The 25,126-nt window shown below is 36.5% G+C and overlaps 1 protein-coding gene across 2 annotated transcripts; it reads right to left on the bottom strand.

The window, feature by feature from the left end:
• Positions 1 to 5,142: 5,142 nt before the first annotated feature.
• LOC109211857 (aminodeoxychorismate synthase, chloroplastic) lies at positions 5,143 to 24,558 on the bottom strand. 2 transcript variants are annotated; one of them, XM_019375443.1, is made up of 14 exons: positions 24,346 to 24,558; positions 23,257 to 23,637; positions 20,612 to 20,743; positions 20,114 to 20,181; positions 17,534 to 17,598; positions 17,049 to 17,115; positions 10,576 to 10,830; positions 10,370 to 10,496; positions 8,730 to 9,004; positions 8,252 to 8,331; positions 8,036 to 8,135; positions 7,504 to 7,586; positions 6,437 to 7,054; positions 5,143 to 6,021 (listed from the first exon to the last, which is right to left on the bottom strand). In XM_019375443.1, the coding sequence occupies exons 2-14, from the start codon at positions 23,591 to 23,593 to the stop codon at positions 5,517 to 5,519; spliced, it is 2,712 nt and encodes a 903-aa protein (XP_019230988.1). In that variant the 5' UTR covers positions 23,594 to 23,637; positions 24,346 to 24,558; the 3' UTR covers positions 5,143 to 5,516. The 2 variants fall into 2 exon arrangements, with proteins under 2 accessions (XP_019230988.1, XP_019230987.1); XM_019375442.1 differs by having other exon boundaries at positions 24,234 to 24,558.
• Between the last annotated feature and the right edge of the window lie 568 nt (positions 24,559 to 25,126).

The raw sequence follows: 25,126 nt of genomic DNA on the forward strand, positions 1-25,126 counted from the left end.
TGTTCTATTTGTCCATTGGCTAGACAACAAAGACTCCCTTTTCATAACAGTACTATTAATTCTACCAAACCTTTCCAACTAGTTCACATTGACATCTGGGGTCCTTATAACACTAAAATTTACAATGGCTTTAGGTATTTTTTCACCTTAGTTGATGATTTCACTAGAGTCACTTGGACTCATCTTCTTTCTTCCAAGGGTAATGCCTTGTCAATTCTTAAAGCTTTCACTTCTATGGTAAAAGTTCATTTCAATTCCTCCATACACACTTTTAGATCAGATAATGCTTTTGAACTTGGGAGTAGTTCTGAAGCCATTAGTTTCTTTGCTTCCCAGGGTATTTTATATCAAACTTTCATTTCCTACACTCCACAACAAAATGGTATTGTGGAAAGGAAACACAAACACCTCTTAGAAGTCTCAAGAGCCCTACTGTTCCAATCCAAACTACCACTAAAATTTTGGGGAGAATGTGTCGTCACTGCTACTTATCTTATCAACAGGAGCCTTCACCTTTCCTCCTTAAACTCTCTCCTTTTGAAAAACTTCATGGGCATCCTCCCTCCTATGACCATTTAAGGTCATTTGGTTGTCTATGCTTTGCCACTTCTCCTAAAGTAGGCAGGGATAATTTTCAATCTAGAGCTATTGCATGTGTATTCTTAGGCTATCCATGTGGCAAGAAAGGTTACAAATTACTTAATCTATCTAGCTCTTCAATTTTTCACTCTAGAGATGTGGTCTTTCATGAACATACTTTTCCTTATTCTTCTTCTAATTCTTCTCATTTCCCTGAGTTACTCCCCATCTTTGTGGATATACCAGCTCCTCCTCCTATGGTTCCTCACTCTCCTATCCATCCTGATCCTCTCCCCAGTTCTCCTCCTCTTCCTCCCTCTTCACCTCCTCATGTTTCCTCTGTTCTTCCTTCTTCCTCTATTTCCGCCTCCACTGTTTCTGATCCTCCTCCCTTAAGAAAATCATCTAGAACTGTCATTCAGCCTTCTTACCTTAAGGATTATGTTTGTTCATCTGTCATTTCCAACCCTGCTTCTCCTCAAACTACCCTTTCCTCTAGTGAACCTCAGTTCTACCAGCAGACTGCAGGTAACCCTGCTTGGCAAGAGGCCATGCTAAAGGAATTCCATGCTCTGAGGCTTATCAGACTTGGGACATTGTCCCTCTTCCTCAACATAAAAAGGCTATTCCCCGCAAATGGGTTTATAAGATTAAGCAAAGGGCAAATGGCTCTATTGAAAGGTACAAGGCTAGGTTGGTTATTAGAGGGGATACTCAGAGGGAAGGCATAGATTTCACTGAAACCTTCTCTCCTGTTATCAAACTCACCACCATCAAATGTCTTCTCACTCTTGCCATCAAGAGAAGTTGGATTGTGTACCAACTGGATGTCAATATTGCCTTTTTACATGATGATCTTCATGAGGAGGTCCATATGAAAATCCCTCCTGGTCTTGATGCATGCTCTGCTTCTTCTTCTTCTCCTCTAGTCTGCAAGCTCAAGAAATCTCTTTATGGCCTTAGGCAGGCTTGGAGAAAGTGGTTTTCCAAACCGTCTGAAGCTTTGCTCTCTAGGGGCTACATTTCTAGTCTTAATGATTACTCTCTATTCACCAAGTCTTCCTCTAGTTTTTTAGTGGTATTGGCTGTCTATGTTGATGATATCTTATTGGCTGGAGATGATCTCCATGAAATGCAATCTCTGAAGTTTTTGTTGGATGATCAGTTCAAGATAAAGGATTTGGGTCCAGTTCACTATTTCTTAGGTCTGGAGATCACAAAGAATTCTCAGGGCTATGTCATGACTCAGCATAAATACACTACTGGCCTTCTTGCTGAATTCAACTGCCATCACTTTTTTTCTGTTGTGACTCCTTTGGATCCTTCTGTGAAGCTGACTATGGATATGGGTGATCCACTCCCTGATCCTAGTCTGCACAAAAGACTAATTGGCAAGCTTAATTTCCTGCAGCACACTAGACCAGATATCTCCTTTTCTGTTCAACATTTGAGCCAATTCCTTCAAAAGCCTCATGTTCCTCACATGATGGCTGGGCTGCATGTTCTCAGATACTTGTTGGTTGCTTCTTCTTAGGGTGTGCTTCTCTCAAATTCTTCTGACTTGTCTCTTGTGGCGTATTCTGACTCTGATTGGGTCTCGTGTGCTGTCTTTCGCAAGTCGGTTACTGGGTTTTATATGACACTTGGTGGTAGCCCCATATCTTGGAAAAGCAAGAAACATCCCACTATTTCCCTGTCTTCAGTTGAGGCTGAATACAGAGCCCTCAGGAAAGTTGCTGCTGAGCTTTCATGGCTGGTCAGACTCCTTGGGTATCTCGGTCTTCATATTTGTTCTCCTGTCCCGGTCCATTGTGATAGTCAGGCTGCCGTTTACATTTTCAAAAATCCAGTTTTCCATGAACGTATGAAGAATATTGAGATTGATTGCCATTATTTTCGTGAGTGTTTGAATTCTCGGCTTATCTCTTTGCATTTTGTGTCTAGTTCCAACCAGCTAGCTGATATTATGACCAAGGCTCTATCTGGGCAGCTTCGTCACAGCATTCTTGGCAAGCTTGGTGTGCTTCCACCCTCCAGCTTGGGGGGGGGGGGGGTGTTAGCACCGATATGGGCTCAGCTGTTTCAACAAAAGGAAAGGGCCCAGCCCAGCAACAATAAGCAGATACCCGGCCCATTTATATTTTTATTTCATTTGGTTTTATTCTTTACACTTATGTTACTGTAAATATAAGTACACATGTGTAAATGAGATAGACAAGAAAATAAAAATATCTGAGTCAGGTCTTTGTTATTTTGACCGACTTACTTTCTCTCTTCTCTCACCCTGTATAGGGTTTCTTTCATTTCTTTTCCGCCATGCTGATTGCTATTCAGTCTAACAGAGAGTGAGAAAGGGGTGACGAAGAGAAGGTACCAGATTCTGTTATGCCTTCTCTCTTCATTCAGTTGGATACATATTAATCCAACTTTGAATTTCCACCGTCGATATTCATTTACTTTTATTGTATCCTAGCCCTCCCTGTGTAATCTTTATTTTTATTTTCTTCATCTATTTTTGGTTCTAGGTATCGAATCCCGCTGAGCTCAAAATTGAATTGGACCATTACACAATTGAACCCCCTTCCTTAACCATATCTCCATCACTTGTTCTGTATAACTATGAAATCTAAGACACTATCCTGGAGTTTTACTTTCAATAATTCGAATTTCAAGAAATTTTCTAAAGTTCGTGTGGCTATTTTTCAACTATATATGCTGCATTTTTGTAATATGATTATTTTTCAATTACTTTATATCAGTAGCAATTTCAATTAACGGCCCTAAAAATGGTTAGCTAGTATCATTCTAACTCTAAAAGAAATAAATAGCACATACATTCCAACGCAAGAAGGAAAATAATAGTTTTCTTGCATCATTTACAAGCTACAAGTGAGGGACTATTGAACCACCAGTGGGATGAGCCATACAATCCTTTCGTTGGAGCACCCTTCCAAAGTTACGGGTCATTTAGCAAAATTCCTTCGATATGGTTCTTGCTAGTGTACTTGTTCACCATTGAGCAATGAGCTATATAATATGTGCGAAACTCAAAAAGAAATAGCTGTTTTATTGTAAAGACAAGATAATGACAAGAAGTTACTCAAGTGATAAGCAACCTTGAGATTGTGAGTTCGAGACATCAAGGAGCAAAAGTGGAAGGAGCTCCTGGGGAGGGGTTAAAAAAAGGTTTTTGAAAAAAAAAAGACGATAGGCTTTTACTACACATGACGTGCTCGGAATCTTTCTTTTTGGATGCAGACCCTTTTGTTTTATGATTCATCTAGTATTCTGGGTCTTTTTTCCCTTCCTCATTTCCTACTATAACAATAAGAAAAATAGATCAAAAAAATCGGTAGTTCTACAATTCTTGAGTAAAGTAGAGTAGGAATAAGTGCATGCAACACAATTGAAAGACGATAATGTATCAATCCAAAACTAGGTGAAGTTGATATTCATTATTATGAGGATTCAGAATAAGCTGAGTTTAACGCTATATATTAACATACCACAACTCATCTCGTTCTCCATCTTATAACCAACAAGGTGAAGCTCATATAGGTGAAGTTCAACACAAATCAATGGATGACCAACCATAATACGTATGCATTATTATCACATCTATTACAAAATGAAAGAATATATGATTTCATTCTCACAACTATATCTTTTATTGCACAATTTCTAATAGATGACTGCAGATGTCCAATCAGATCCTCCTTCTGGCTCAGGTCAGTTCTTGACCGCTACGCACAACAAAATGAATGATCAAGATCCAAAATAGCATCACATCTACGTGGAAAGATTTCCCATTCCTCATATACAAACTAGGACTGTTCAAAACCGAACCGCAACCATTAACCGAACCAAACCGATGGCTTATTGGCTTATTGGTATCGGATTGTCGGGGTAATGGATAGTGAACGGATTGAGATTTTATAATTAATGGCTTAACGGTTTGGGGACGGATTACTCAATTTTTTTATCGGATAAACCGTTAACCCGTTAATCACCGCTATGCAGTCGCTTAAGATATCAGCTTCTTTCATTGAATGGACTGTCAAGATAATGGCACGCCCTTTTTTCGCATCATGTTCTCGTATCCATAGCAGTAGTCTATAAAGGTATCAGGAAAAGAAAATGTTGAACAGAAATTATTTTTAGCATAAAAGTAATAACTCTAATTACCACTAGCTACCGGTTCATTCAAAATAACCAACTTTGGACCTCCAGGGCTATACCACTGAGTCGTCGTTTCGTTCCTCCACTGTAACTACAAGATCTCATTTTAGCTGCCACCTTTGTGATTTTTGATTGGCTAATAGTTTCTCTACAATATGTTTTTGATATATTCTATTTGGTCTAGCCCATAAACCGTCCATTAACCGTCCGATAATTATTAATCCGATACCAATCTGCCCATTGTCTTATTGGATGGCTAGCGGATTACTATATTTATAATCCGATAACCGATAAGCCGAACCGTTAAGTGTAATTATCCGCCCGATCCGCCCGATGAGCACCTTACAAACATTAATATCACAAGCATATTGAGCAGTCATAAAGTTGTGCAAGTGGGAAAAGTCAGCCAAATAAAATAATTGTTCGACGATTTTACAATAAAGAATCAAACATGTGAACTATCGATTCAGTATTATTACAGGTTTACAAACATTTCTGTAAATTCCTGCAGGTCCTTCAGAATCCTATGTACAGTATTTTAGTCGCTGCAGATCAGTGTAGATTTGTATGTTATAATGGCTATACTTTCCAATAACCGCGATCAAAAGAATGAATAGGCTGCGCTGACGAATATTTGTATGAATCATAGGCTACCTGCTACTCATCCACAGTTTCCTCTCCCCCTTTTAACTACAAGAAGCTGCATTTGCTCCCCTATACCCCTATTCTTCACTGGGTTTTTCAAGTGGTCATGTCACTTATGTGTCTGAGAAGATGATGCTGCTCTGATGTTCAAGAACAGCCTTAGTGGGTGCTTGACTTTTCAAAATCATTTCTTCATACTCATCATCGGGGTCTGAAAGAGCTGTAATGGCTCCCCCTGCTCCTACTGAAGCTTCTCCTTCGTGTATGACAATAGTCCTTATCACAATGTTGAGATCAAATGCTTGGTTATAAGAGAAAAATCCAATGCAGCCCGAGTAGATGCCCCTAGAACAATTTTCAAGATGATCAAGAAGTTCCATCGATCTCAACTTTGGTGCACCTGTCATTGACCCACCAGGAAATGCAGCTCTAACACAATCAATTGCACTTACGTCTGATCGCTTTTTCCCCCGAATCGTACTGACCATGGTGTGAACTGTTGCATAGGATTCTATTTCCATGAGATGTGGGACATGAACAGAGCCAGGCTCACACACACGCCCGAGGTCATTCCTCAACAGGTCAACAATCATCAGATTTTCCGCCTGATCCTTTTCACTGTGACAAAGCATACAGAACTTGGTCGGATTAGTAAGCATGAGTTCTGTTCCAAGACAGCTTATGACACAATCATACAGCCACCAGATGGTCAGAAATACTATTTCAAAACTGAATATAGAAGTTAAATAAAGAACTAAACAACTTAAGCAGACAAAGTAAAGGTGACTGACGGGATGACCCAACCAGTATTAGAGGCTAAAAAGCATGTATATAAGTGCCAGAGTTGAGAAGAACTAACAACAGCATAAAAGACTAGAACGTCTGGGAGAAATGAAGTTTTGACATGACAGGAAACATACTATATAAGATAAAAGGTAACACAAGTCGATAGTCAGAAAGCTTCCTGAGGAAAATAAGTGTCACCGCGAATTTGAGTTTAGATGCTACTATTATGACCCTTCGATTTCTGTACCTGTATTCTAATTGCAGTTTCAGAAATTCATCTTCTTTAGGGGTGGAACCACGAGCTGTAGTCCCTTTTATGGGTTTTGCTTCCAGAATTGCATTCCTATCCAATCGTAGGAACCTTTCAGGAGAAGAACAACATATGCTTAGGTCTTCCCTTGAAAAATTAAGCCAGGCAGCATATGGTGCGGGATTTCTTTCTCTGAGATTAAGATAAAGTCCCAGAGAATCTATTTCCCCCAATTTCATTCTCATCTGGGTTGTAAGACACAACTCGTAACTTTCTCCTTCTTTTATGAAATCTTGACAACTCTTAACGTCTTTGATGTACTCCTCTCTTGATTTCTCAGCAGAAAAACCTGATTTTAGTTGGACCACTGCCGATCCTCGAGATGCCCGTGATTGCAACCTTTTGGTCATAGAAGCTCTCAAGTCGAGTAGCCTCTTCTCCACATCATCCAAGTAAGAAGTACTAGTTGTGCTCACATTGTGTAGTGACAAAGTATATATGTCGTCACACTGATGATCGATGACAATAATATTATCCGTAAAGAATAAACAAGCATCTGGTGCCTTCGATCTATGACGATTAGATGCCATGCCACATTCAACTTTGAGATCGTACCTGTCTCGAGAAAACCACAAGAAGATCAAGTCATGAGAAAAAATTCTTCCTCCAAACGCACATGCAAAAATGAACTAAGTTTAACAACCCAACCACCTAGAGATCAACTATATTTGAGTCCTACCTAGCATAGAACCACCACAGATGATAAGAATGTGAAGCTTTCTGCTATGCTTGACTTAATTTGTCATAAAACTTAACAATGACAGAAAACGACAGAAAACCAGACATAGCCATATCTACATGAGCAGATGACATTTCTCATGCACCCGTCCAATTTATGCAACTTCTTTTACCCCCTACATGCAGCAGTGAATGATTCGAGCCAAAAAAAAAAAAGGAAAGAGAACTTCCAAACATACAAAGTAAATCTTTGAAACATTTAGAAGTACTTAACAGAATTGAGTAGGAGGAGGATTCAGATTATTTGACATAAAATCACGACATACCCGATATAACCAATGTAGCCACCATAGAAATCAAATGGTAATCCTTCATAATCCATCTCATCGAAACAAAATGATAGGAGCTCCTGGTGCAAAGATATAGGACCTAATTAGAATACTCATGTGCGAAATAATACTCAAAAATATTCTTCCAAACAAAATTCATCAATCTAGATAATTCTTGGAAGGAACACAACATCCTTAATGAAAGAGGGGGGGAGCCTCTCCTGAACACAAAACAAAAAGGAGCCCGAAATTATACTTACATAAAAATGAACCATAAGTATAAACACAAAGAAAACAGCCATTGCATACAAAAAATTAAATAGGACATCAGATGAACAGATTTTCTAAGAAGCCGAAGATATTGGAAAACATGTTATTTTATTGCCCCCGGTCAACTTGTTAATGGGAATATCCCACCATAGCATTTCATCTGCTTGTCCTGCCCCAATTTACTGAGGACTGTGACATTGACTGAGGTGGTGATTTTCAATTTCAGTGGCACAAATTGAAAGAAATCGTCAGAAACTACCTTATTTATATAATCAAAAAATCCATCTTCCAAAAATGTAGTTTTAACATGGCCATAAGCATCTTCAACTGATAGATCACCTCCTTTACACATTATGTCACTGAAAATATAAAGCAACGTGTTACTGAAAAATGATGTAGCATTCAAGCAGAGATCAGTTGAGAAATGGAAAGATCTAAAGTAAGGCACTCAGGAAATATTTGAAGAGATTTTCACCTGCGATTTGACAATCTAAACGTAAGTTGCTTCCAGAGTGAACCTCCTTTTCCCCCCATAAAGGAAAATCTAGCCCTTCCCTGAATAAACTGAATCATGGTTAGAAGGGGGGGAGGGGGGGAAGGAAGAGAAAAAGAACCTTTCAACAGATGAAAATTAGAATTCACAAGAATCTTGAAAAATTCTTTTAACCTACCCTCTACATTTCATTTGATAAACCACTCAATAAAAACTACCCTAAGAAACTATTGAATCTGATTTTCTTGCTTTTAAAATTTAAACTGACACAAAAGTGGCAATAGATTTTTTTTTTTGGGGTGTGGGGGGCTTGAGAGAGCAATAAAGAAGAAACTTTAACGATATGAACAAAAGATATGACAGATGCAATGCAATTTGAAACATGCTCCAAAATCCAGTGACAACCAAAAAAAGAATCATGGAAGGTGCTGAAACTACAACAAGCTGGAGAAGAAAGGACCTTTTCTATTGAAGAACTATCCAGCCAGAAACTGTTTTTAGCCTTTTGATCTCCAAATAGTTCACAGAAAATATTTTCCGCTCCACCAACTTGGCTGACAGAGCAATCTAGTTTTTTCCATGTCATCTTCAAAAATTTTACACTGTACTTCGGATGTGATAGATTTAAGATTTCATCCATTTTGACAGTTCTCCGCTCAACCGATTTATTCACCAGATGCCCATTTCGTGCAGCACCTTGGGACAGCGGGCTTACAATAGGAACCTGCATGCATGCTAAGTAAAATTTACCGCTCAGAGTAAATGTGGGAACACTCTACTGACACAGAGCAGGAAAAACTGAAAGCACTTAGCTGCTGGTTTTAGGAATTACATGCTTGGTAAAATAGCATATGAGATGCATACAAGACAACCAATCAAAATTAATTACTTGTAAGTACATTTAATGAACCCGAGAAATGATAGGAAATTCAGACACCTTTTTGACACAACCATTTGTAAAGTTCTATAATAAACAAAGGGAAAATTTCACATAAGAACAACTGTGCTCCCTACTTTTCAATTTTATAGCCCATATTTCAATTTACAACCAACTAGCCCAAAATAATAGGCTATACTCAACATTCAACTCCAATAGGTTCTCGAAATTACTATTTAATTTTTAAAAAAGATTGCTCAAGCTTTTAAGTTAATTTTCGAATCAGTAACTGTAACTCAAATATTAGTTCAACAAACCAAATCCAATTGGGTGGTAAAAATTAGATTTTTAACAAACTTAAATATGTGGGTTTATATTCCGAATTTGGTTTTGTGAGAAATTTGGAGTGGGTGTTATTTAGACTTGTTAAAAACAGTATAAAGAGGTTGTATATAAAATTTGAAGTCATTTAATGGAGATTTGGACTGGTTTTGAACAAGAATTGTATAAGAAAATTGTGAAAGAAGTTCGTCTACAGGCGCTTGTATAAAGGTGTATAAAAGTGTATAATAGCGTATAAGAAGTGTTTATACACGCATATATACTATTATACAAGATTATACATAATTATACAAAAAATTGACTTCGTTTTCTTCCTTGCATCTTTTCTGAAATTTAACTCAAATCTTACTCAAATGTACTTCAAATTTAAATTTTGAATCCTTTTGATATTTTCAATCAATTGGAACAACACCCAATCCAAACAACTAACACACTCAAAAAATCCTATTTTCGAAAGCAAATCTTTGAATGACCGTCAATGGTGGACTTCTACTCTTCCATTTTCTTACATTGCAACCAGGTGACACAAGGGGAGAAGCAGAAAATACAAGGCCCCTTGAAGCATATGTAGAAGATGTGAGAAGAAGAGAGATTGAAAGCAATGGTTATGAGAACATAGATTTAACTCCATAGCTTTTAGAAGCAATGGTTGTAAGAACACAGATTTTGAATTTGCTAGTGCTTTCAAAATATGTACAATATGGGCTAGGTCGGGTAAAACTTAAAAACATGGGCCATTTTTTGTTATGGTGTAAAGTCATGTGTATTTTCTTGTAATTCTTTCATAAACAAATAATCCAATCCCATGGAAAGGACTCAAAGAGTATAGGAGACTAAATAAGTAGCTCAATCGAACTATCTCTATTTTATAGTGCAGTTACCAGCATAATGAACCCTTCTCTCATTGATGGAGGCTGACGTTAACCTGAGCCAATAGTCCTCTGTGATTTTCCGGAAATTTTTGAAAAGCTGTCTTCCATGATACGTTGCAACACTCTCCGGGTGGAACTGATAGCAAAGGCAAATCCATGTTACATACTAGTAAAAGAGGAGCAGATTCTCATGCAAAGTGAATGACCAAACTCACCTGCAATCCATAGTGAGGCCTACTAGAATGCATGACACCCATAAGGACTTTTCCACCCTGCACCTCCTTTGATTCACTTGATAACTCCGACATCCCATGGAAAATATCTTCTGCTTCTTTGGATGCATGAAAGAATGAATCGGATTGTCCAACACCATGGAAAGGGAGTGTCTCAGTGGTAGAGGTCCAAGCTATGGGAATGAGTTCCTTTGGGAGTGACTTTGGGTCTATTACAAGGGAATGGTACCGAACCACCTGAAATGTGTCAAGAAAGTTCAACCAAGATAAAGTTACTTCTATGATTGCCATCTTCTCTTTGTTATCTAAACCACAGAAAAATTTAAATTGTTCTATATTTAAAGATCGATGTAAAGCTTCAGGTAGCACAAAATTACACAAGTACTATCACTTATTTAGAAGTGATCAGTCTGTCTCTTAAAGCGATGAAGCAATGCGAAGTGAGAGTTCTTGCTTCAAAGGAACACACAAAGCCAGCCATCCAAGTTAGAACCAATCGCTTCTTTGAATTTAGACTTTAAAAGGTTAAAACTCCAAAAGAGATAAAATATTGTCTTTTGCAATTTTAGTACTAGGATTCCTGCTGATGTATGTTTCAGTTTTCTCTTAATTTTTTTTTCCTTCTACAGTTTGCAACAACTCTTCTTATACTTCTTTTGACTTGCTTCATTCTTAATGATTTCATCTTCAAGATAACTTGTTCTTCTTTTTCTTCTTCCGTCTGCGTCTTTTACTTCTACTACTTCTGTTTTAGGCTTTCTTCTGCTCTATCCTACCCTTTCTTGATGTCAACGATAAATTTTTCTCCTTTTCTTGTTTGTTCTCTAATTATTCTCCGATTCTTTAATTATAGCCTAAATACAGGACAATAAATAGTATCTCTTTAAAATTACAGCTAATTTCAATATTGTTTATAAAGCAGTTAACCAATTGGTTGAAATTGAAGATCATAGTAGTGATTGACGTTATCTTGTTGTGAGCTTGTTGACCTTAAAATGATATTTAATTTGAGTTGTTGATTAATATTGTTTATGTTATATTGGATATCGAAATTAGAAATGTACTTGCTAATAATACATACTATAATCCCACTTGCTAGACAATTTCTGTATTTTCTGTATATTGTGTGCTTTACATCAAAGAAGCAGGTGCTTCATCACCTCGCTTTTCACCTAAAGCCCCAAGAGTCTTGTCATTTCTTGTACTTTTTGCTTTAAAAAAGCACTGACTAACACAAGTCACCACCTCAGGAAGCCTACCACTTCTATTTCAAAAACATTTAAAGCAAAAAGAGTTTATATTTTATGATTATTAGGACAAGAATAATATGCTTTATACACCTCCATCCCCTTCTACAAATTAGGGGTGGCAAAACTAACCCAAACCCATTTGACCCGCCCAAGTTTGAATGGGTTTGGGCTAGAACGATTTTGAAGATGGGCTGGTTTGGGCTAGCCCAAATTAACCCAACTTTATGGGTACACAGTAATATCATCAGATCAATTTGGGATGGATTTTTTAGGGTGTGAGAAGGAAGCTCTAGCACTCTTTATGAAAATTGATAGCAGAAGAAAACAGAGCAAAACAGGAGCAGGGAAGGCTATTGCTACGACACAAAATTCAAAGGCATTCATGAGGTAAAGGGGCTGGTTTTTAATATGAAATTCAAGGGGAATGGGCCAAGGTGTAGAAACGGGGAGAGCGACAATTGAGGATCATCCATGAAAGTATAAATTAGAGTTTTTTACATTGTCAGTTACTTATTAAATAATATTTATATAAAAAACATTACTTTTGCTTTATTCCAAAAAGAGCACATTCATTTACAATTACAGCATTTTTTGAAGGTCATGTACGTTTAGTGGTCTTTAAATTTTAAAACATAATCCACAATTTAAGGAATTAATTTTGAACCATATTAATTTATCCATATTTCTCTCTCATCACTAATCTAAACTTACCATTTTTCTATAAAAGTTCCCCCTTAACAGGTTCCTCTTAAAATTTCTATTTTCCATTATTATATCAAACACAGTCTAAATCAATCAACATTTTTATTCCATGTTTGTAGGTGTATATATACATATGTGATATATTTTTTACAAGGTAATTTTAAATATGTAGTGATGAATATATTATCTATATTTGACTATACCAAACACATTTTATAGTTATTCAACGTATATTTTTGTATATATGACGTATAAACAAATATACAGATTTGATATATGTATTATATATATTTAATGTATAAATTACATATACTTGATGTGATCTATATAAAGTTTAAGTATATTTGACAAATTAAATATATACTCCGTATATGTGATATATTGTTTGTATTTGATGTATATTATGTATACACAGTAACAAGATATATATGTTTATATATATATTACTAGAATATTGAAGCAAATACATGTATTATGAAAACAACTTTAAGTTTACAGATCCACAAAATAATTATAATGTTTCATTTAATCTAATTATATTTTTCTTACTATATACGAAAATTAACAACTAGAAAATTAAAGTGCTAATTTTCTTTGGAGGATTCTTGCATGTTTTGGTTGTGACATTAATGTAGAAGAGAGATATGTATGGAAGGTAATTAATGGATTGTATAATCTGATCAAAAATTTTGGTAGGAATAAATATTAATAGGACTAATTTTCGATAATTAATAGGCCTCATTTTCGGTCAAATAAAGAATCATTTGTTTGATTGGAACTGTTCACAAATGTCGAAATGTGATTTTTGGTCAAGCGCTATAGGTTTGGGTTAGGATTGTAACTAATTAACACCAAATTTGTTAATTACTAATTCCTGCTAGGATTCTGAAATAATTTCTTAAATATTGCCTAGTTATGTTTTTTCCCCTATAAATTATTTCATGGAATGTGAGGGGATTAAATAGGGAGGAAAAAGGGAGAAAGGTGAATAGTATGGTTCAGAAGTGGAAAGCAGATGTGTTTTGCTTTCAAGAAACAAAGGTAAGGTGATATAGTAGAGATAGTGAAACAACTCTGGCCAAACAGAGGTGTTAGTTTTGGCTGCCTGGAGGCTAGTGGCACAAGAGGGGGTATAATAATGATGTGGGATAGGAGAATCTGGAAGGGAGAGGTTTTAAATATTGGGCTTCATTCTTTAACTTGTCATTTTGAGGTTGAGGCTCAAGGACAGGATTTCACCTGGCACTTGACGGGGTGTATGGTCCAGATACTACTAGAAGAGGAAGAAAGGGGTTATGGGAGGAAGTAGGAGCTTCTAGAGGTTTGTTTGGTGGTCCCTGGATAGTTTGTGGGGATTTCAACACAACTAGATTCATCTCAAAAAAGAACAATAACAGGTTGACAAGGAGGAGGCCTACCCAGGCAGAAGAGCAGATGGAAGATGATTCCTCCATGCATTTGGTGGACAATTTGGAAGGAAGGAAACTTGAGATGCTTTGAAGGCATGGTCATAATATTCAGAAGATCAAGATAACTATCTTTTGTTGTTCCATTTTTGGTGTAAAGAAGAAACCTCAGTGGATACTGAAGCTATACTAGATATTTTGGAAGCTCTGTAAATTGCAAGGATAGGTTTTTTGTTTCTTTTATTTTGCTCTTCTTCTGTGCATATGAATATATGATTTTGGACAGTTTTTGTGCATTGATTTATAAAACATGTTACCATTCTCAAAAAAAATACCAAAACTCTTTGTCAACCTTCCCCATTAGGAATGAATGTAGATACCATAATAGACTACCCTCTAGATCCTATCTTCACCATATAGGAATGAATGTAGATAAAATATGCACTGCATGTCGTCAACAAGAAGAAGACATTCCCCATATTTTTATTCACTGCATTATTGCACAAAAATTTTGGCAATCCCTGAACATTAGTACCAACTGGCCTACTTGCGAGGATGACCTTTGGGTAGACAAATTGAAAAATTCTAACCCGTCTATTCCTTCTTCTATACTTACCTGGTCCCAATTATTTCCCTATGCAATTTGGAATCTTTGGTTAAATAGAAATAATAACCTCGAAAACAATTCTTCTAACCATGTCTTAATCTCTTCCGTCATCAAACAAGCGATTGAATTCGCTTTACTAACTACTAGAGAAAGCTCTCCCTCTAAAAATATTATTTGCAACACTCATTGGCACAAACCCCGTGCTGGTTGGTTTAAGCTAAATATAGATGGAGCTTTTCACCAGAATCGTGCAGGAATAGGAGGAGTCATAAGAAATAACGCAGGAGAATGGATCATGGGATTCCATCAAAGAGTTCAAGCTGTAAATTGTACTCATGCAGAGATTATGGCACTGTCTAAGGGCCTAGACTTTATCTCACAACACAATTTATGGCCTTGTGAAGTAGAAACGGATTCAACACAGGTAATCGATCTTTTGAAAGAAGGCAACACCTCTTACGATTTTTTACTTCAATCATGCAGGTCATTGATCTCCCAGAACGACAAGGAAGTGGTGCTCCGGCATAGCTTTAGAGAAGGAAATGAAGTTACTCACCTGCTAGCTCAGGAAGGAACCAAGCAACCAAGGCAATGTGGTTTAGTCTGTTATGTTGTAACCCCTACCTTTGTTGAGTCCAAGATGCTGGAGGACAAGTAGGGTTTTTCTTCAATAAATAAACTAGTCTGTGAAAGTAGCTGTAGGAAACTTGCCAAGTTTGGTAACCTAAATGCCATCTATGGCCTTTCATCCTTTGGTAATGATCCACTAGATCTTGTAATGGACGTTACGTAGTCTTATCAATAAAAATTCTCCAGTTTCTCAAAAAGAAAAACCTTCCCCATCCCAAGGAAGGAAACTTGAGATGCTTTGAAGGCATGGTAATAATATTCAGAAGATCAAGATGAACTATCTTTTGTTGTTCCATTTTTGGTGTAAAGAAGAAACCTCAGTGGATACTGAAGCTATACTAGATATTTTGGAAGCTCTGTAAATTGCAAGGATAGGTTTTTTGTGTCTTTTATTTTGCTCTTCTTCTGTGCATATGAATATATGATTTTGGACAGGCATTGATTTATAAAACATGTTACCATTCTCAAAAAAAATACCAAAACTCTTTTTCAACCTTCCCCGTCCCAACCAACCCCCACCACCCCACCCCTACCCCACCCATCCCCCACCCCTACCCATACACCTAGCCCTACCCTATATTAAAATATTATTTAGAGTACTTTCTTTTCATGACGTAGAAAAAGTATTTTATTTAATTTCAACAAAATGAGTACTTTCTTACATGATGTCGAATGATTTATTTAACTGACTGTTGTTAACAAAAATAATCATCAAACATGAAAAAAAATCTAAAAATAAAGAAGAAATACATTATCACAACAGAGCAAATAACAAATAAAATTTATATCAATAAAATAAAGGACGGGTACTGAGCTAGTTTTTAGGTATCACAATATAATTCACAACATATCATGATTTGAGTCAGAGGAGATTATTTGAGAATATATTTTTAAATATTGGATTTTGATTTGTTTAAAAGTTGAGAATATTGTAAAGATCTGGGTTAAAATTGGGCGGGTTGGGTTACAACCCATTGTTTAGCCCTCTTGACCCAAATGAACTCTGGGCAAGGTTGGGCAAGCCCATTTATTTACTCAACCCATCTTGACCCGCCCAACTTCAGTCCGAACAACCTATTTGCCACCCCTACTACAAATACACGAAGAGAATGACAAGATTATTTTCTACTCTAAAAGACAATGCCAGTAGTAATGACGAGCCCCAGATCAGGTAGATATTATCGGAATGATATATGAAGTGACTGAACTTCCATTTTACTCGAGTAGAAGTTTAACTTAACCCCCCAAGCTATATCCAATAATGCCAATAAAAGCATCCCCTGCTTTCTATTTTTCACTTCCATTTTTAATCTTAAGTGTCATTACAATGATTATATTTCCAAAACTAACACTCAAAGTTGAGAAACTACACTCAAATTGCTGCTCTGATACTTATTCTTACATTGTGCATCCAACTACTTTAGTTGGAAACTAAGATTCATCCTTCTCCTTGTTTCTACCTTCCTTAAATGTACCATGGTCATCCACTCATGCATGTAAGGCATGTGTGTTGATCCCACATAGCTACCAGTCTGACACAACCATGAGAATATGCAAGATGCTTTTGTGCTTCCCCGTGTATGTTAATTGCAAACCAACAAAACAAGCCTTGACTAAAACTCTTACTCTCTCTTATATGGAGGGTGACCAATCATATGGTTGTCGGTAAAACACAGATGAACCCTGTATAATTTTCAGTTTATCATCTAAATGATGTTCTCAAGTCTCTAAAATCTAAACACACAAATGAATTGAGGAAAAAGAAGTGAAGAAACCAGCTAGTGCTGTTAATGTGCTTACGTGTCTAATCGCAACACCAAAACATAGAAAACCTGAATAGCAAATTGATATAAAACAGACCTTGAATCCTGAATTTCTTCCCGAAGGAATTTCATGGAACAATTGACAACCATTGTGCTCAATATCACTGCACAGTAAGAAAGAAAGACATTTTGAAAACGAGAAAAGTATGAGTGACCAAAAATGAACCACAGCTGCCCAGCAGAAAATATCATATTTAAGTCTTCACTAACATGAGAAACCACAAAATGAGGAGTAAAGATGTTAAGCTCCTGACTGTGAATTCTGAAGATCAGGAAACCTTCTCTTTGAAACCTATAAGTGTTTCCAATAAGCTATTAATAACTTGGTTTCAAATTGTAATGTTGCTGTATCAAATCACTATCTTATCAAGTAGATATAGATGCATATTTCAATGAGACAATAACTTATTGTTTCAAATGATCATTAGTTAATATAATACCGAGAAAATTTTCAAAAAAAAAAAAAGAAAAACAAAAACAAAAGACAACAAAAATAGAACACTTAGAACGCAGTTCATATACCTCAAACGACCATGGACAGGTTCAGGTGCATGCACAACTTGAGCCCCATGCGCATATCCCAAAGCCTGTTTAATCATTTGAAAATCAAGTTCACTCTTTAGCTCCTACAGATAAATCTACAAAGACACTACTAGGGGCTTGTACCTACACATCAAGAGTTGAATATCTATGATTGTTTTCCTGGGAACGGGTGGGTGCTTACACAAGATCTATTAACCACACAATCTGAAGAAAGTACCCAGGGTTATCTCTAACAATGAATTAATAAGATAGAAGATAGGTATAAACACATGATAGATTATTGATACCAAGACCAAAGCAAAATTTAGAGGAAGTAAAAATAGAGCAATGTGTATGAACAGACACAACACAAGAAGCATAGAAACTACAGGTAGGAAAACATAAGTTGCTAGTTCAACTCAGATTTAGTTCATAATATGTTGCGGGTACTAGCTTGGTAAACTGAAGAGAATTAACATAGATATGCAAGCAAAATATATTCGCAGAAATTTCAATGAAACTGCTCTGAAATGAATTTGAAAGCAAGATGTCCTACATCATTTAATCACACATAAGCAAAACGGTGCAAAAGAGTACCTTATTTTGTACACCCACCAGTCGAAGAAGTGAAGGAGCAGATAACATGTTTTTGGCAATATATTACTTTAAAATGTATCTTTTGCAGAAAAAACACCATTATCACATGTGACATGTCAATAATAATATCTAGCTGACAACATGCTGCAATTGCCACCATAACTAATATCACGTTGTTAGGCCTTTAGCTATCAATAACCACCTTAAAGTTATAGACAACACTATTAGCCAGTTGGTGAAGAAATTTGGAATAAAAGGAAAGAAGCAGGATATTTGAAGATCAATTGAATATAGTGTAATGACATAAAATATAGGCAGAATAGATAGGCCCCCTAAACTTGCCATTTTTTTTCATTTTGACACCTAAACTAAGGGTAGTACCTATTGAACACTTGAAGTGAAGATAAATTGTGTCAACTAGACACACACCGCTGACGTGGCACCATCAGTGTAATACACCACTTTTGAACGCATGAGAATAATTATTTTTTTTCAATGTCTTTTCTGCAATCTCCTCGGTAACCTGCCGCCACCATCTCCACCACTATAGCTGCTGCTTCACCACCACCACCACCACCATGCCTCCTCCACCACCGTGCAAACCACCACAAACAAACACCCCTTCCCCCAAAATTCCACCACCGCCGCGCCACTGCACAACCCACCACCTCTTGTCCCTCCTTAAATCCAGCCACCTCAGATCCAGACAGAAAAGGCTTCACGCTGCTCAACACTCACTCTCCAGGACCTTACCAAATCTCTCTATATGTTTTAAAATTTTAAGATATAAGTCATGAAACTTTTAATAGAACTTCGTGTAACTATTGAAAGCTGCTTCTGAGACACTGCTCATTTTGGCCATCTGATTTTTTTTCTTTCTTTTTTCCTTTTTCTGGTTTTCACCTCTTCAACTCTCATCCTATTTTCCATTTCTTAAAGTGTTAACAGAAAATAATTGAATTCCACCTACTCAAATTTAAGATCAATAACCTATGCGTGAATCTACACTAGAGTACTGAAACGCAACTCTACATAATTCCATGGAAGGGGTTGGTGGGTTGATTAGGTTGATCTGTTGTGTTAAGAATTTCGATTGGAGCCGCATTGGTCGGGAATCCACCCTGGCAGCTCTCTATTACTGATGGTGCTTCGTGGCTCATGCTCATGCTGGAGGGACCGAACACCACCACCATCTCTTTCTCAAATTCGGCCACCGCCCTCCTCCACCAACTTCTCTTCCTTTCAGCCACCTCTTCTTTTTTTTGCCTTTTTTCTTTTGCAGATATAGACTTTATTTTCACATGTGTCTCTCTCTTTTTGGTTTACATGTGTTTTTCTTATTGGTGTTGTTTGCCACATTAAAGTGAGTAGTTTTCATGCACCTACGTTAGTTTGGAACTGTCAAATGTGTGTCTAATTGACACAATTTGTCTTCACTTCAAATGTTCAATAGGTAATACCTTTAGTTCAGGCGTCAAAACAAGAGAAAAAATGGCAAGTTTAGGGGACCACCTACGTGTTCTGTCTAAAAAATATTATGCAACCATAGCCAATCCTCGTATTGTAATATACTTTCTATATTCCGTACATAGTGTTTCTTTCTCCACGTAGCAACCATAGGCAATCCTTGTATTTTGTAAGATACTTTCTATATTCCGTACATACTGTTGCTTTCTCCACGTAACACATAAGGTGATAAGATTTTCGAAATACCATCTCCCATAAATTTATTTCCTGACAACAATTAATTATCAAGTACTTAAAATTTTCTATCTCATACAGAAGAACAGGAAATTTAGCACTAAAATCGACCAGAATCACATTTTGGTAAAGGTTTGACAAGTAGCAAAGGAGAGAACAGAACAGCAAGACAGGCTACGCAAGGTTGCAGGTACAAACTTGCTCAAACAGATCCTATGTAAAATTGTATGCTAAAGAATGAATTAATATTACATTACAGACAGATATAAATGGATACATTACCTGGTGACCAAGGCAGACGCCTAGTATAGGGATATCAATGCATTCAAGGAGGAGCCTCAGGCAAATTCCTGAAACATAGGTGTAAGGCGTGAAAGGCTACTCCGAAAAACCATAACAAGCAAGTAAATTTGAAGTTAAACGACAATTAGACATTCAACACCCTCCTGTATGGTAGAATACCAACATATTGAAAGTTTTCCAAGTTCATAGCATCAACCTCTAACACTGAGCAAAACTACGCACACTCTTGTATGTTATCCTCGTCTAGGACAGATAAAGGAGCCGTGTTGGGAAGTCATGATTTAGAATGAATTAAAAAGAAAAAAAAAAACAGTAGAACACACTTAAAATCAGGATTGCTAAGGCAAGGGTGAATTACCAATGTGCTGATTCTAACAAGTTAATGCATTTTAGTACACGTTAATAAGAAGATCTATGTTGTCTTAGACAAGGAAAGAAGAAAGTAGATGGCATAAATTTCATAAATCCAAGTCAAACCTATATCTGCTGGACATGTTGGAGAACCAGGACCAGGTGATATCACAATATTGTCAAATGCCCTTTCTTCATACAAGTGGTAATAAATTTCTTTCCACGTCCACTCATCATTCCGAATCACCACCGGAGGCACTGCCACAGTATCAAAATAAAAATTAAAAGATGTGACACATCACAGACTCATGTCTATCCAGTAAAATTAAGAAAAAGACTGGGAAACTGCCTATTCAAAGATGACTTTGTCCTAGATGATTAATACAAATGACTACCCAATCAAAATTGCCAAAAATACAATAGAAGATGAAGGTATCTAACACTTAGCGTGCACTTTGTCCTAATAACTGCACATTGGTAACGGGCATCAATTTATCAAATTTGTTACAATCTAGAAGCATCCACATATCAGGAAAACATATTAGGAAAAAAGAGACTTAAATCTTAATTTGAGAATCCAAAAAGTTGTTTTTTACTTCTTTTATTTTTCACAAGAGAATCGAAATACCTGACTAGAATAAAAACTGGACACCTACAGATAATTTGACATTGGACCAGTGTTGTCAAAGGCTCATTTAAGGCGCGCTTAAGTCCTGAAACTCAGAAAATCTCAGGGAGGGCGTTTCGCCTCACTTAAGCTGCGCTTCAGTGTAAGGCAAGGCACTAAGACATGCGCCTCATTGCCCATGAGTTTTATTGGGAATCAAGAGGCACTAAACAACAAATATAATCAGAAAACAAATGTATGTCTGTAAAGATAAACATTATAAATGAATTTATTACTTTGTCCTTGAAATACATATATATTTTATTTTTTCCCATAGTTGCGTCTTTTTTTACTAAATCCCACACTTTAAGTGCACTATGCGCTTAAATCCCTAATAGACCTAAAGTGCTTTTAGAGTTTTTCGCCTTTGATAACACTGCATTTGACAAGCACATATTTACTATTACTGTGCAAGTAAAACCCACACCCTCATCTTTCTAAGCATTCGTATTTTTTATTTTCTTTTTTATAAGTGAGAGTGTTTCATGTTATTCTCATCTTATCATCCTAAATTTCCCGTTTTACGCCTTATAAATAGCCCTCACCAATTAAGAAGGCAATGAAATTCCATTCATAATCTCAACATGAATAGCTCCCAAAAATTATACTCTTTAGGTGTAAAGCATATAGATCAATAAAAAATGAATAACAGAATCACAAGTCACAAGTCACGCTTTCTCACTTCCTCTATAAGGAAAAGGGAAAAACAGAAGAGAAAAGAGAGGGGGGAGAGAGATGAGGAACTTTCTTTCTTAAAGTTCTGAAAAGATAAAAGTGACCATTTTCTTCCATGTTGTAAGCTGTGTTATCAAATGCGAAAAGCGCAAAAAAGCTCTAAGGTTTGTTGGGGCTTTAAGCGCAAAGCGCAAATAAAGCGTGGGCTTTAAAGAAGAAAGGCGCAAATAGCGAAAAACTACAAGTATGTATGTGTAGTCCAAGACTAATATATATAAGCATAAATGTTGGATATGTTGACAAAGAAATTGAAAAGAAATTACGATAAAGTGAAATATCAATTGTTTAGTATCGCCTCTTCAGGATTACACTTATTGGGAAGGAAAAGTATGCCTTAGAGCCTTGATGACAACACTGAAGGGACATTAAGCGAGGCAAAGCGCTCAATATGTTTTGAGCCTCGCTTTAGGGCTTAAGTGCGCCTTTGATAACAATGGTTGTAAGAAAAACGGCAGGCCCTAAACGTTCAAGCTGGACCCAAATTGAGGCCTATCATAGATAGCCGGAGGGAGGCTTAGCAACTTATAGGTATGAAAGGGAAGAAATTTTTTCAAATCCTACCTTTACTACATGAAAGTTATTTATGCAATAAGTACAAATTGTATTCACATGAAGGGAATTATACGAGTGGCTCCTTTTTAAAATTTTCTATTTCTTCACTTTATTTAATTAGGGAACAAACTGCTCAAAGGAGCAGGAATAATGTAAAATGCTGCTTGATTTGCTGAACAGAAGAAGAAATAACATGCCACCTACAGCTTCAAGCTGACATTACTATAATATTTGCTGTCACATTTGCTAAAACTCTATGGATAGTGGACAAGACCTTCGACACAAAAAAGATCTACTCCTTGGATAGTTTTCTTCGAAAAGAGTAAGAAGAAAAAAAAGCACTGTATCTCTGAGGATAGCTAGATTCTGCATACGCACAATGCTAATGATACGGTCTTTATGGGGGGGGGGGGGGGGGTTGTCTGTCAAGGCAGAACGTCAACAATAAATTTATAAATAGATCTGCTCAAGATAGTAATTTCCACTTCATGACATATTAAAACTGCAGAAAGAATAGTTCTTGTCTAAGAGAAGTACAACTTATTTCAGCAAGTATTGGTACTTTTTAAAATGTACTATAGCAGAGAGACATTAAGAACATCGAATGTGTTCAAACAAATTAACCAGAAAGAATACTGTTTAAAGCCTTAAGTGAGGTGCTAGTAAACTCCCAACTACTGTGATTGCTACATACAGAAGGCATAAGAAAAAGACATACTACCACATTTTCAGGAGTAGATATTTAAGTTATATGAACAAGCCAATACAGGTACAAAACTCATTTCAACTTCAAGGCAAAGAATTATAGGGAGCTTACTTCCATTAATAATTGAAAGCTCCTGGAATATATTGTAAGTGTAACTGTCATAATTGTCAATTAGCAGAGTGCGTACAAATTCTAACTTCGGAACTGACTGGTTTAACAACTTTTTTCTTGTACGCGATGCATCCAAATGTCCAGATACCAAATGACTTGAAATCACAACCTTCCCTTCCTTACAGTTATATCTTCGCAGTGTATCTATCATACTTGAGTCACCAACCCTTGCAAAAGGTTCAGGTGCTAACAGATAATGTTTTCTGCTTCGAAGATTCTGCCAGCAGGAAGAGGCAATCGTGGATGACGATGATGATGAGCACATGGCAGAATTCATTTTTGCTTGTAGAACTAAATCGCAGGTTCACCAATCAAATCCCTCTGCAAAAAATAAAATGTGGCAGTTAGAGATGTCTAAAATCCTAAATCGGTCACTTCGCAAGTGATAAATAAACAGTGTGTTAGAAAGGGTTGATGACTAAGTCAAAGTTCAAATTTCCTTGGCAACATAAACCAAAAATATATTTTTTTTCCCCTTGCTCCCTTGAAAATGCATCCCCCACTGCCCCCTAAAGGCAAACTACCAAATAACTTTCAGTCTCCCAATTCTGCTATAGCAAGTGAACGAAACGATCTTGTGTAAACCTCCACTCTTAAGTTCTAAACTGTCTACAATTTTGACCACCTCTTCAAAAGAAGAGAGCAGCCAAAAGTTGATTCATTTTTCTTTTATTTTCCTAAAAAGTAAAAAGCTCTGCAGAATTTTTCAACTTCGTTTCTCTAGCTGTTGCAAAATTCAATAGTAACTGATTCAGCCATTTAATGAATTACATGTTCACAAATATCTTCTATAACTAAAGCTCCCAGGCATAAGAAAAACAACACATTAAGCCCAACATAGACAAAAAGAAGCATTACTGAACACACTCTTTTCATAGAAAGGTTAATATCAACCAAACAATGAGGTTTTTACTTACATGCACACATAGGCATACAACTGAAATACACAGCATCAACCCAAGAAGTAGATCTCACAGAGATATGCAATAGACTTAACAGATCCAAAAACGTTTGGTGGAAAAGTAATACCTATGGTTGGGATGTTGATGGTGCCGCAGCAATAACTTGTTTTTGTTTATTTTTTGTTTTTTCGCTTACCGGTTTGGTGGGTTGGTGGAGGAGGTGGTGGGGTTGAGCAAAGAATGAAAGAGAGACAATGGTGTGTGTGCGACCACAAGATTTCAAAGGCTGAGGCGGCGCGCATCTGTGCCCACCAAATTCGTTACCCTCAAAAGAAAAGTAAAAAAAGATTTAAAAAAGGATATCCCGCAATGATTTTAAATGGAAAACGTTTTGGAAACTGCTGATAAGATTTTTTTTGTGTAACGTCTCATGCTATGATAACTAAAATGTTGAATTTAATTCTGAAAGGCGTTTAGACACAGATATTATACATACACATATGGTGTATATAAATGGTGTTTTAGCTAAACTTATAAGCTTGTCAAATTAACTTATAAATATTTTTCAGCTTATTTACATATTTGGTAAGATCAAAAGTGTTTATAATCAAATGTTTATTACTTATAAGCCAAAATCAGCATAAAGCTATAAGTTGTCATCCCAACTTATAATTTTATCGCTTATAAAATCTTTTGGTTTGACCAACAATTTTACTATTTTATTGTTATTTTTTTGTGTTATCCTTTAAAAACCTTTTTTATGATAAAAACCTAACCATTTCCATGACTTTATTCCTTAACCATTTTTCTCAAACCCGGAGTATCTTTGTCACCTCCTTACCATCAACAACAATCAAACTCCCTTTGCTTTGTTAAATTATTTTCCATATTCTTATATAATTAAGATC

The sequence above is a fragment of the Nicotiana attenuata genome, unplaced genomic scaffold, assembly GCF_001879085.1.
Source record: "Nicotiana attenuata strain UT unplaced genomic scaffold, NIATTr2, whole genome shotgun sequence".
Classification (NCBI taxonomy): Eukaryota; Viridiplantae; Streptophyta; class Magnoliopsida; order Solanales; family Solanaceae; genus Nicotiana; species Nicotiana attenuata.

Bases quoted from the DNA above. Each gene is read 5' to 3' on its own strand.
- LOC109211857 (XM_019375443.1), bottom strand. From the start codon at position 23,593: ATGAATTCTGCCATGTGCTCATCATCATCGTCATCCACGATTGCCTCT. The intron at 9,005-10,369 runs GTAACTGCACTA...AATTTTACTTAG, and splicing joins GAGAAGGGTTCATTATGCTG to CATGCATGCAGGTTCCTATT. The intron at 6,022-6,436 runs GTACAGAAATCG...GCTTTGTCACAG, and splicing joins AAACTGCAATTAGAATACAG to TGAAAAGGATCAGGCGGAAA.